The sequence below is a fragment of the Amphiprion ocellaris genome, chromosome 13, assembly GCF_022539595.1.
Source record: "Amphiprion ocellaris isolate individual 3 ecotype Okinawa chromosome 13, ASM2253959v1, whole genome shotgun sequence".
Lineage (NCBI taxonomy): Eukaryota > Metazoa > Chordata > Actinopteri > Pomacentridae > Amphiprion > Amphiprion ocellaris.
The window spans coordinates 2,240,462-2,254,353 of NC_072778.1; the positions used below are offsets into that span (position 1 = coordinate 2,240,462).

At 38.4% G+C, this 13,892-nt stretch overlaps 1 protein-coding gene across 3 annotated transcripts in view; it reads left to right on the forward strand.

Moving 5' to 3' along the window:
* Nucleotides 1–11,963, forward strand: part of LOC111583752 (transcription factor COE3-like) — a 188,745-nt gene extending 176,782 nt beyond the window's left edge. For 2 of the 3 annotated variants that reach the window (XM_055016817.1, XM_055016816.1), the window contains exons 14-16: nt 405–590; nt 6,556–6,645; nt 8,148–11,963. In XM_055016817.1, the coding sequence (XP_054872792.1) occupies nt 405–590; nt 6,556–6,645; nt 8,148–8,179 (308 nt within the window). In that variant the 3' untranslated portion in view covers nt 8,180–11,963. The remainder of the gene's footprint in view (nt 1–404; nt 591–6,555; nt 6,646–8,147) is intronic. The other variant, XM_055016818.1, reaches the window with a different exon arrangement.
* Nucleotides 11,964–13,892: the final 1,929 nt, after the last annotated feature.

A 13,892-nucleotide genomic window follows, 5' to 3' on the forward strand; every position in this document is an offset into this window, starting at 1 on the left:
TCCCCCCACATTAGAGCCGGGTTCTGCTCGAGGTTTTTTTCCCTGTTAAAAGGGTGTTTTCCTGCCACTGTCTCCTTAGGGCTGCTCTGGGGGTCAGGCATATGGGTTCTGTAAAGTGTCTCGACACAATTTGACTGTAATTGGCGCTATATAAATAAAATTGAATTGAATTGAATTTGTAACATATAGATGAAACTGTCATTTACATGTAGTTGAGTAACAATATTCACCTCTGAAATGTGGAGTTCAGGTATAAAGTGGAACAAAATGTGAATTCTTGAAAATGTTTGCCTCTTGTGAATGGTGAAACATGAATAAACTGAAAAAAGTGAAGCGGTCTTCTTGAACCAAACCTCCAGGTTGAGGAGACGCTCTGTCTGACTCGGTCCTCTCCGTCCTCTCAGGTTATTCCCGTAACTCCAACAGCGTGTCTCCTCGCGGCTACGTTCCGAGCTCCACGCCCCAGCAGTCCAACTACAACACCATCACGTCCACCATGAACGGATACGGGGCGGCGGGGATGACCAACCTGGGCGTTCCCGGATCCCCCAGCTTCCTCAACGGCTCCACCGCCAACTCTGCTTACGCAAGTGAGTGTTTTCAGAAAGCGGCTCCGATAAAACCAAACCTCATCCATCCGAGAGGCAGCTAGAGGGAGGAATCCTTCCTGAACGCCCAAGAGTGGCGGAAATCTGACCAATCAAAACCTCCAAAACACACCTGCACTGTTGCTTGTTGGTCAGCAAACCTGAAGCACTGAAAGGAGTCGAAGTGTGGCTTAAAGAACTGAGAGGAGGGAGGAAAAAGTTGGTATATCAGGAAAAATTAACATTCTACATTCAAAGTTTCAGTTGTTTGCACTGAAAGGCGTTGAAGTGACGGTTAAGATGAGTTGATGCAGTTCCCTAAATGCTTAGACGCTAATAATGAAAGACATTGATATGTGAGGCAAAGTTAACACTCGCCATTTAAAGTTTCAGTTGGTATATCAGTTCAAGTTAATGCATTTAAAGTTTCAAAGTTTCAAGTGTGAGAGCTGAATGGAGTTGAGGCGTTGGTCGAAGTACTACAGGGCTTAAAATATCATTTTTAGACGTTGGTTTAATCAATAAAGTTAGAGCAGTTGAAGGTTTGTCACCAGATTTAGCTGAAGTTTCAAGTAACATCTTGGGACTGAGGAGTTGAAGTGCGAGCTGAACAACTGAGAGGAGGTTCCAGTGTAAGGGATGAAGAAACTCATCTGTCAGGCAACTTTAACATTCTACATTTAAAGTTTTGGTTGTGTTTGCACTGAAAGGAGTTGAAGTGATGTTTAAGGTGTAAGTCATAAAGTTACAGCAGTTGGAGGAGTGTGTGAGTTGATGAAGTGAATTGAATGCTTAGATGTTAGTAACGAAAGAAACTGATATGTTAGGCGAAGTTAACGTTCTACATTTAAAGTTCAAGGAGTTGAAGTGACGGTTAAGATATAAGTGATAAAGCTGCAGCAGCTTCAAGTTTATTTTCAGATTCAGCTGAAGTTTCCGGTAACGTCTTCGTCCTGAAAGGAGTTGAAGTTTCAGTCGAAGTACTGCAGGGCTTAAAATATTATTTTACAAATTGTTAAATTTTGAGTAATAAAGTTGCAGCAGTTGAAGTGTTCTTAGATTGTGTCATTGAGGAAAATAGTGTCAGATCTGGACTCCGAAAGGAAACTTTATTCATGCTTTTAGCACATTTTTCTAGAATCTTTAGCATATTTTTAGAATATTTTTCATGTGTCTTTTCATATTTTTTAGGTAGTTTATTCATAGTTTTCTGACATTTTCACAATATTCTTTGGACATTTAATCAATATTTTACAGTCATTTTATTAATATTTTTCAGACATTTTGTTAATATTTTGAAGATTTTTTTACAGTAATTTCTTTATTGGTTTTTAGGACATTTTTCAGACATTTTCACAATAATCTTTGAACATTTGATCAATATTTTTCTGACATTTTACAGTCCTTTTATTAACATTTTTAGGATGTTTTTCAGAACATTTTACAGTCATTTTATTGTTATTATTTAGGATACTTTCCAGATATTTTCATAATATTCTTTTCTGACATTTTACTGATATATTTTATATATTTATATTTTATTTATTAATATTTTTACAACAAGAATCCTGACAACAGGATTGACTTTAGTAACTTTGAAGTACTTGAAATGTGTATTTTTTTAGTAAAACAGTTTCAGATCATCAAATATGAAATATTTGATGTGGGACGTCTCTTATTTAGTCGTCTCAGGCGGTTTTACAGAAACAGACGTCGGTATTTTGTTGGTAGTTTTGATGATGGCGGTGCAGTGAGGCTGAAGGAGTCGGACATTTTCACATCTGTGGATAATTAATCAATATTTTTATGACATTTTTCAATCATTTTGTTAATATTTATAGGATGTTTTGTTAATATTTTGAAGATGTTTTTCAGGACATTTTGTTAAAATTTTCAGGACATTTTACAGTCATTTTGTTGATATTTTGAGGAGGTTTTTCATGACATTTTATAGTAATTTCTTAATTTTTTTTAGGGCATTTTACAGTTATTTTGTTAATATTATTTTTTATTTTTAGGATGCTTTCAGGACATTTTCTCCAGTCATTTTATTAATTAAAATTTTATTAATTACCTGAAAAAACTCCAGTTTATTCAGGTAATGTTACAGTAGTTTCTCTAGTATTTTTTAGGACATTTTACAATGATTTTGTTAATACTTTCGAGACATTTTGTTGATATTGTTAGGATGTTTTTCATTACATTTTACAATCATTTCTTTTTTTTAGGACATTTTGCAGTCATTTTTTCATATTTTCAGTACATTTTCTACAGTGATTTTATTGATATTTTGACTTTTTCAAATAATTTTGCAGTAATTTCTCTATTATTTTCAGGACATTTTACAGTCATTTTGTTAATATTTTGAGGAGGTTTTTCAGGTAATTTTACAGTAATTTCTTTATTTTTTAGGACATTTTACAGTCATTTTGTTAGTATTTTGAGACTGTTTTTCAGTGCATTTTGCAAATATATTTAGGATATTTTGTTAATGTTTTCAAGACATTTTGTTAATATTTTTGGGATGTTTTTCAGGACATTTTACAGTGTTTTTATTAATATTTTCAGGACGTCTCTCATTTAGCCTTCTCAGGTGGTTGTACAGGAACAGACCTCGGTGTTTTGTTGGTATTTCTGGTGATGGAGTTGCGGTGAGGCTGAAGGAGCAGATATAATATCTGGGAGCTGCCGAGGTGTTCGCTTGTTGTCCGCTTGTTGTTCGCTTGTTGTTCCTGGAACTTGGGCTCTGATTAACTCGCCTGGAGTGGAGCTGCAGCTTGGAAGGCGCAGGTGTGTTTTGGAGGCCGGTGGAGTCTAAACTCGCCCGCGGGGATCGCTCCATTGTTTTGGCCGGCGTTTCAAAGAGCCCCGGCGAGTCTCAGCGAGGCTCGTTTAGAGGCGGCGAGCTCCTTGCCAGGTGATGCTGTCGTCCCTGGCGACCAAACAAAAGGTGGGCTCGCATCTCGCCTGGCTGGGCTTCAGCTTCCTGCCGCCGAGGCTCTGAATGTGTGTGTGTCGACTGAACGCCATTGTTCACCTCCTTCCTCCCTCCTCCCCCCTCTGACTGTCCCCCGTCCATCCTCACCCCTCCTCCCCCGCCTCCACTAACCCCACTAACATCCTCACCGCATCCCTCATGCATTCATGCATTCACGCTTTGGGCCGAATCCATTAATATCAGCCGGAAAAACAAGACGAAGGAGCCGCGGAGGAAACGTGAGGAGCAGGAAGCAGCGATCCAGGACAGACTGATAGTTTGTTGGCACGAAGCGATAAATCACATTTACATTCCCCTGCTTCATTTTACAGTTCCATTCTCAAACGCTGCCCTCCAGTCATTTACAGAAACACTGTGGTCCAGAGAAGCTCTTAGAGGAGCGCTGCAGCATTTCAGGACAGATTCTGGAAACTGTGTTAGCTTAGCTTAGCACAAACACTGGAAGCAAAGGGAAACTGCTAGCATGGGTTCATAAACACACCTAGCATGACGGCTAAAGTTAGCAGGTTTAACGTGTCGTATCGTCTTTAGACAAAGGTCAAAAATTTAAAAAAAAAACGCAGTTTGTGGTTTTAGGGAGTCAACACATTTTGACTTTTATTTTGGAATTTATTTTATTTAGTCAGTTGTGGAATTTTCCATTTTTATTTAAATTTTTTGAGAAAGTCGCCTTTTTGACTCTTTGACTTTTTGTTTTTTTTCAAAGTAAGTTGAATTTTGAATCAAAATTCACTGAAAATGCAAATAAATTCAAGTTTCACAGTTGTAAACAGCCAAATACAAAATTAAATTAAAACAACAGGTAAATCCAATAATGTAAATGTTTTATTGGTCGTTCTGGAGTTTATGGCTATGTTTGTGACTTTTATTTTTTAGTCTATTTATTTATTTTAGTAAGTTGGTTATTGAATTTTACGTTTGGATGTTTTTTAATCCTAATTTTTAAAATTCAGTTAAATGTTCAGAGACAAAGTCACATTTTTGACTTTTATTTTGGAAACTAGGATGTATTTCTACTTTTATTTATATTTTTTTAAGTCAGTATTTTTTTTCAGTAAGTTCGTCATTGAGTTTTGGATGAAAATTCATTGAAAATACAAATCATTTTGAATGCTTGTTTGAATGTTACAAACATCACCTGACAAAAAAAAACTAAAGCTGCAAGCAGCGTTGAACAGGTCCTCGCATCCTTGCTGGTCAGTGAATCCAAGCATGTCCACCAGGTGGCGCTGCGACTCACTTAATTTAGGCCTATTGCCTATTTAATGGCGACCTATCAAAACTGTCCACCAGGTGGTGCTATCACTATGAATGTATATAATATCATATTATTAGGTATTTCATCAGGGCCAGACTCTAATCACACATTAGTCTGATGCAGATTGACGCATGTAAACTCCAGATATAAAGCACTTTCTGTTTCATGGCGAAATGTTGAAGTTCCACCGGCCGTCATTTCCACGCCCTCAGACTTTTGCGGAGCATTTTGAAAACTTTTGATCACCCATGACTGGTGTACATCCTGGCCAAATTTGAGCTCTGTTGGCATTACCCTGTTTGAGTTTATAGCTTTTAAAAATATGAAAAAATTGGTCCAAAATATGTCACATAATTCAAAATGACCGACTTCCTGTAGAATTTTGGCCATGAGTGTCAATTACATTTTTGTGCGTCTTAACGAGTTACATATGCCTACCAAATTTCATAACTCTAGGTGACGCATACGGGCTGTAGGGCCTGTTTGAAATTTTCCAGGTGGCGCTATGGAGCCATAAAAGATCTAATTTTTCACCGGTCCTGATGTGTGTGGAAAGTTTCACGTGTTTTCAAGTATTCTCAGACCTTCAAAATTGCGATTCAAAAAATGGGGCAAAAAATAAAAAAGAAATTTCAAGAGGGTCCTTTGGTGCTTGACTCTAATAATGAAGAAACACCATCCAGTCAGGAGCTCTTCTGGAGCTTTCACTCGTTACATCATGGTCTTCTTTAGCAGATGAACCTCTACATGGAGCTTCACTCTGAATTCATTTCTATTTTCAATGAATTTTCATCCAAAACTCAATAATTAACTTACTAAAAAACAATCCAGTTTCCAAAATAGCTTACTTAAAAAATAAGAAAATAAAACTAAAAAAAACACTCTAGTTTTCAAAATAAAAGTCAAAAATGCAACTTTGTCCCTGAACATTTCACTGAATTTTAAAAATTATAATTAAAAAAAATTGAAAACATACAAGCGTGTAAAATTCAACAACCAACTTACTAAACATGACTGAATAAATTCCAAAATAAAAGTCAACCAACTTACCAAACTCAATAAATTCCAAAATAAAAGTCAAAATGTGTTGACTCCCTAAAACCACAAACTGCATGTTTTTTGTTTTTGTTTACCTTTGTGTTATTCTGAAGACGATACAACGCGCTAAACCTGCTACCTTTAGCCGTGATGCTAGGTGTACATTCACGAACCCGTGCTAGCAGTTTCCCTTTGTTTCCAGTGTCTGTGCTAAGCTAAGCTAACTCCTAAAGACGGCGAGAGTTTGTCCTGAAAAGTTGAACTCAGGACTGTTTATGGGCTAAAAAAATCTCGTTGTTAAACTGGGGCACACACACACTCACCTGTACACACACTCACCTGTACACACACTCACCTGTACAGTCTGTGTGGGCGGAGCTGCTCTCAGGTGGATCAGGTTGGTTTCAGTCCTTTAAGTTATGGATCAACTTTGCTGTTTGTTGTCGCAGCATGTTTCCACAGCCAGGGACCTTCATCCTCCTCCTCATCCTCCTCCTCATCCTCCTCCTCCTCCCTGCATGGTTCACCTCATCTCCATCCGATCACTCACCTCCTGCCTGCTGGTTACTCTAGGACCCCCTTCTCCTCCTCCTCCTCCTCTTCCTCCTCCTCTTCTTCCTCCTCAGTTCCCATAGGCCCTTATTCATTCTCTCCTGTCCATATGGTTTCTGCAGTCAAACAGAAGAGCGCCTTCGCCCCCGTCGTCCGGCCTCAGACCTCCCCGCCCCCCACCTGCACCACCACCAATGGCAGCAACCTCCAGGGTGAGCATCCCCCCTCCTCCCCCCCCTCCTCCCCCCTCGTCCACCTGTCCGTCCACCTGTCCCAACTGGACGGCGTCTCTGTGGCCGTAGTAACCAATCAAAGTTGATCCATAACTTCTGGGAGCCTGAATCTGTTGCTGTGTGTAGAAACTTGTGATTTTAGTGGTTTTGTCCTTCATTAATGTTTTCTTCGTCAACCCTCTGAACTCCACGTTGGGGCTTTTGTTTTGGAAGCACAAGTAGGAAGTTGAGTTTTGGACCAAATTTTACTGAGAAGGAGACTGAAACTTGGAAACGGCACCTGCAATAAAAACAAAAACAAAAAAAAATCACAAAAAAACGGCAAGAAATTCCAATTTCCTTACTTTTCTGGAGCTTTCAGTCACACCTCATGGTCTTCTTCTACTGAAACAGCTACTAAGTGGACCATGTGCTGAGATGTTGTCATTTAGCCAAGTTGTCAAAAAAAAGAAAAACCGAAAGTATTTAAACCTGTAAAAACAAAACTTTTATTTGTTTTTGTGGAACTTTTACTCGCAGCTCATGGTCTTCATCTCCTCAAACAGCTACTAAATGGACCCTGAGGTGAGATTTAGTCAACCAACTCACTGAAGATTTAACCAGATTTTTCAGCAAATTTTATTTTAAAAAAGCTCCATTTGTGTAAAAGGCTTCATCAGCTGTTCCGGAGCTTTCGGTTACATCTCCTCTTCTTCATCGGCTGCTACTGTTTGCGGAGTCGCTGAGGAAAAAACTTTCAAATTTGCTTAGTGAAATACGAGAAGAAGCTTTTATTGGGTGTCATCATAGCAACGGGGCAGATCAGCTGCTGATGAAGACCATGTGGTGCGATCAAAAGCTCCAGAACTGACCAAAACGTGAAATTTAATCGAAAAAACTGAAAACGTCGAAGATTGTCTCGTCTGAGTTGCTCGAAATTGTTGCTCTTTTGGCAACTTTTTGTTTCTCTTTTAAACATTTGGCAACTGGAGCTCCATTTAGTAGCTGACGTTAGATCTTCAAATTTTTGGTTTTTTAGGCATTCAGAAGTTGATCAACATCAGGAATCTTAATCTGTGGTTTTCATGTAGATCAACGCATCTAAAACAGCCAATAAAGCATCTTTGTGTTCGGATTTTTCTATTATTTTTAGTTGTTTTTATTGAAAGTGAGAGTTCAGTTTGTTCACGTCTCATGATCTTGTTCGGTGTCGTGGAAATAAAATGTGCAAAAAAATTTTTGTCAGGTTGTGGAACTCATTGGTCACGTAAATGTTAAAGTCTGTCGATGAATCCGAAACTTACAAAATAAAGACGTGAGGAAAAATCCGCTGAAATCACGAGTGTTTCTGGATGAAATGTGCGTGAGAGTTAAAGTGACTTTTCAGCCACTTTTTAAAAATGTGTCATAAGAAAACTAAAGTTTTGGGGCTCTAAAACGACCTGATAAGATGTGGAACATTTACAGAACCGGTGAATCTGACCGAGTCCGTTGTGTTTCAGCCATGGCAGGTCTCATCGTTCCCCCCATGTGAGGATCCAACCGGACGCTGCTGAACCCTCCGAACCCGAAAAACAAGAAAAATCCTCCCATCGTCCCTCAGAATCCAGAACCCAGAATCCAGAATCCATCGCTGCGCCAGAGAAACCTTTATTTATTCACCCGCCAGCGTCTCGTTCCCCCTGCGGCCGCTGTCGATTGGAGCATCTCCGTCAGCGGCGGCCGCCGGTATGTGGGCGTGGCCTGTTGGGAAATGGGCGGGACCTGTGTGATGGGTGGATGTGGCCACTTGTCTGCTGACATTTTCAGTAGTTTGACTTTAGAGGCCGAACAGATCAGTTTGAACCACTGTGAGGCGGGGAAAGGGGGCGTGGCCACCGGGAGCGTCTGTTTACGGCGACGAAATGAAGGCGGCGCCATCAAACATTGCGCTTTCAACCAAAAATGATTTATTTAAAAATCGTCGATAAGTGGAAAAGAAAAGCAAGAAAATCTGATTCATTTGAATGAATTGTTGGAGGTTTATTCAGTCGAAGGTTCAGAATTACAAAAGTTTGTCAAAAAAGTGACGCAAAACTTGTCGAAAATTATTTACATTTAAGAAGTTTTTACGAAAAAAAAGACTCAAACCTGATGTTTTGATTTGCCAAAGTTCGTCCTAATGTTCTTTACAAGCTTAAAAACTTAAACCTTAACACTGATTAATTTGTGTACGAATTATGAAAGAGTTTTTAGATGCCTTTTTTTAGCAAAATTTTACGTCTCGGATCTGATTGGTCTTCGCCTGGACAGACGCTCCTCAAGTCCAGGAAACCAGGAACAAAACCTTTTGTCTCAAATGTGGAAATAAAAAAAATACCGTCAGACGGTTTCCAGATTTGTTTCCAGTCAGACAAAAAAAAAAACCCAAAAAGAACCGGACAGATGAAGCATTTTCCTTTCTGTAGATTTTACCCTCGTTTGTGTCTCATGTTCCGGAAAAGGAGGAAAATGCAGTAACTTTGTGATCAGATGTTCCACTAACGTTTGATTTCCAGCTTCTGTTCCTCTTTTGTTTTGTTTTTTTTTTGTTTTTTTTCTCCTTAAACACAGTACAATAGTTCTGTTTCGCGGGTGTGTCGAGTGGTAGATTTTAACCAGAAAAAGCTTGCAGCAGTTTTAACCACATTTAGGTACCAGATTTTACTTGTTATTCTTCTGATTGTGCTTATTTTCTATGTATTTATAAAGTATGTTTTGGGGAGTTCCTTTTGTGATTTAGGCCTGAATGATAGTCTCAAATATATATGTAAACACATTTGATGTCTTAATACCTTTTAGATATTGTAAAAAGAGTGAACAAGTGAGAGGAATTAACCCTTTTTGTAAAAACAACAAAAAAACACATCACGTGGTCACCCTGTTTTTGAAAGCAGGATGTAAAACAAACGCTTTCATCACTTTTGTATAAAACTGCTTTTCCGATATTTAACTTTTTGTAAACGGCATCATTTGTGTTCCCCCTGGTTCTTCTTCTTCTCGTCCTTTGTGTATTATTGTGAAATGTATAATCATGGTTATTTCTTAATGCACTATTTTTGTTGGGGCACTTAATAAGAGCAATGCATCTTAGCAAAAAAGAAAAAAAAAGCCAATAAAAGTGGGGGAAAAAAAGATGAAAGCTAGAACGATATGCACCGATACATTTTTTTCTTTTCCTGACGTTTTTTTCCCGCTGTTTTTTTCCCGCCGTTTTAAAAATCTGTCATCATGTGAGATTTTTAATATTTCGTTCTTCCTTTCGAACCTTTCAAGGTTTCGGTGTTTTTAATCCATCTGAATATTCGACCCGACTCCCAAGTCTTTGTGTTTTTTGATTTTTAAAAACATGGCAGCAGATTTTAAAAACGTCGTTTTTTGGGTCACCGATCTCAAGGAAACCTCCATCGATGTTGGTGTTGTTGTTGATGGTGCTGTTCTCGTCGTCGCACACAATCTGGATTGTTTACTTATGCAACTGTGTTCCTGTGCCGTGATGCAAGCTCCGGGGAAGTATTGAAAGCTGAAAGAAGTCGAGGTCGATGCCTTACGACTGACCACGACTCGTCGTTTTTGTTTGGATTCGTTTTACGAAACTGCGACAATTTAACTTTTTTGGTCCCTCAGGTTCCCCAAAAATGTACGAAAGATCCTGACTCAAAAGCTAGCAGTTAGCCTTTCGGTTAGCGGTGCTTGGAAACCTCCCTGATTTTCGTTGTCTTGTCAAACAGCGCCCCCAAAATTACAGAGGAGGTACTGCAGCTCGTTTTTTTAGTTATCATTTTTGTTTCAGTTTAATTAATCAAGTTAAATTGCAAGATTTTTTTTTGTTTCTCAGGTTCCCCAAATATGTACGAAAGATGCCGACTCAAAAGCTAGTGGTTAGCGGTGCCTGGAAACCTCCCTGTTTTTGGTTGTCTTATCGAACAGCGCTCCCAGAATCACAAAGGGAGGTACTGCATGTTTACCTATAAGAAGTGCAGCTTGTTCTTTAATTATCACACGTTGTTTTTGTTTCAAACTAAATTAGTTTGTTGAGCTGCACTCAAATTAATTCTTTTTGTATCTCAGGTTTCCAAAACATCTCAAAGAGAAAGCTAGTGGTTAGCCTTTTTAGATAGCTACACTTGGGAAACATTAAACCTCCCTGATTTTGGTTGTCTTGTCAAACAGCGCCCCTAGATTACAAAGGAGGTACTACAACTCGTATTTTAAATATCATACATTGTTTTCATTAGAATCTGATTCATTTTTCTTTTTTGGTTCCCCAGAGGAACTCGAAGTGATAGTTAGCTGTTAGCCTTTCAAGTAGCAATGCTACAGAAATATTAAAACTCCCAGATTTTGGTCGTCTTGTCAAACAGCGCCCTCAAGTTACGAAGAAAGGTACTGCATGTTCATCTGCTGGTTCGTTAGAGAAAAGACAAACTGGAGCAGAAGATGAGCTGATCTCCAAACGACAGAAACTAAAAGCCAAATCCTTTTCTTCAACATTTTATTATTTTATTTTTGTTTTACAGAATTTTACTGTCGAATAACGGGAAGCAGCGGCTGGCGAAACAGAGTTGAGTTTTCAAAACGTCGATCAGAAACGTGAGATAAAAGCAGAGCTGCAGAACTCAGCGGGATAATTCTGATTTAAAGTCTCCAGATTTTTTTTTCTCGGAGCGTTTGAGCAGTTTTACATTGAAGGACAGTTTAGAAAAGGTTTTATCAACTTTGCGCTGACAGAAAAACAAACCATCCAACATTCCTTTAAACTAAAACTCTAAATTTCTTTGGGAATCTGACGTCTGGACGGTTTAAATTTTATACAAATCGAGCAGGACTGACGGCGTCGCATCGACTCGAGGCTGAAAAGTCATCCGGAGTTTCTTGGAAAAGCCATTTTTCAGCTGAACTATGGAAGTGAGGAGCCGCACCTCAAACCAAACATCAACTCAAACAGCTTGCGATGTTTTTTTTTCATTGTTCTTCTGTCACAGTTGTAGAAAGTTTGCTTCTCTCCGTCCTGGTTTTCAGACTGAAAAATATACTTTTTTCGATGTTTTACTTCAATGTGAAAGAGGGCAGAGGCACTGCATCTTTGTGAAATATGAAATATATCATCAAAGTATATCAAAGCACAATGTTTAATTAATGTCTTTAGGATACAAACCGGGGCGACGCCTCCGGATTCTTTTCCTTTCTGTCTCTGGCCATGCTGTAAATAGATGCATGTCTTTTTGGTTTGTTTTTTTCCTGTGATCCAGTGCTTTTTGTACAGAAACAGTCTAATAAAGATTACATTTGGCTTGAAACTGTCCGACGTCTGATGTTGTCCACATGGGAAACTGATTAAACGCAGAAATACAGCTAAAATCTGGACGCACAAGTATTAAGTGTACTTTACTCACCATCATAATACCATGTAGACATTTTATAGGAGTTGGAAGAATCCGTCCAAAGAAGTGGAAAAGTCCAAACTTTACTCCATTAAAACCTGGAAAACAAACATTTAAACAGAGTTCTGAAGGATGAAAGTTCTCAGGATGAAACTGCTTTGAATCAGACATAAAAATATGAATAACAGATACTGGTATCAATCAAAGGTCATGGAATCAATAAGTGATAATATGGATCAGTCACTGATGACAGGGATCAATCTGAGATATTGGTTATCAATCACAACTTATTAATGAAGGATAATGAGTATTAATCACAAGAAATGATTATCAATCACAGAAAATGGGTATCAAAGAGACCAAAAAAAACCCACAAAAGACATGAACGACTGCAGAAAGACACAAAACAAACCAAAAGAGACACAAAACAAAGACACGAAACGAACACAAAAAGACACAAAACACCAGGAGACCCAAAATTTCTGCAGAGACACAAAATAAACACAAAAAGACACAAAATGACGACAGACAAAAGGTAACACCAAAAAGACACAACCACCACAGAGACACGAAACAAACACAAAAAGACACAAAACAAACCAAAAAGACACACAACCACCACAGAGACACAAAAAACTGCTACAGAGACACAAAACAACCACAAAGATGTTGGTTATCAATTAGGAATAATAGTTATATATTCGAAATACTGGTTAAAAATGACAAGTATTGGTGATCAATCACAGATTATTATTAATCCGGCATAATGCGCTCAGTCACAGAGAACAGATATCAGTTACAGATAACTGAGTATCAATGAGACAAAATAGGTGTCAATCAGTGATACTGGTTATCAGTCAGAAATAATGGATATCAGTCCAAGATAACACACCTCGAGCTAAATGCTAACATGTTGAGCATCTCAGTTTAGTGTGTTAGCATGCTAACTGTAGCTAATTAGCAGTGAAGACTGTGAGGCTGCTAAAGTCTGTGTCACTACAGTTACTGCAGTTCATCCTGAGGGGATCACGATTTAACGACGGTCCATCCAGCAGCTGAACCAGAGGACGGATGGACAATGTCTCTGTCGCTGCACAACGCCAACATGTCGACAACAACACCTCACAAATACATCGACTGCAGCTCTGAAGCTGTATTTATCGGTTCAACGCAACAAGAACCAGCTCAGTGATGAACAAAGACAAGGAAATGTCTTCAGAATAAACACAGACAACCACAACGAGACACAAACAACCGCAACGAGACACAAACAACCGCAACGAGACACAAACAACCACAACGAGACACAAACAACCCCAGTGAGACACGAAACAACCAGAAATAGACACAAAATAACCACAGATACACAAAACGACAGACGCACAATAACTATAGAGACATGTAACTACAATCAGACATAAATAACTACAATTAGACATAAATAACTACAATTAGACGCAAAACAACCACAAAAAGACACAAAATAACCACAGATAGACAAAACAACTACAAAGAGACGTACAGCAAATATAAAGAAACATAAATAACTAGAATTCAAAACAAAACAACCACAAAAAGGCACAAAACAATCACAAAAAGACAACCAGAAAAAGATACAAAACAACCACAGACGCACAATAACTATAGAGACATTTAACTACAATCAGACATAAATAACTACAATTAGACATAAATAACTACAATTAGACGCAAAACAACCACAAAAAGACACAAAACAATCACAAAAAGACACAAAATAACCAGAAAAAGATACAAAACAACCACAAAGAGACGTACAATAACTATAAAGAATGATAAATAGCTACAAATAGACACAAAACAGCT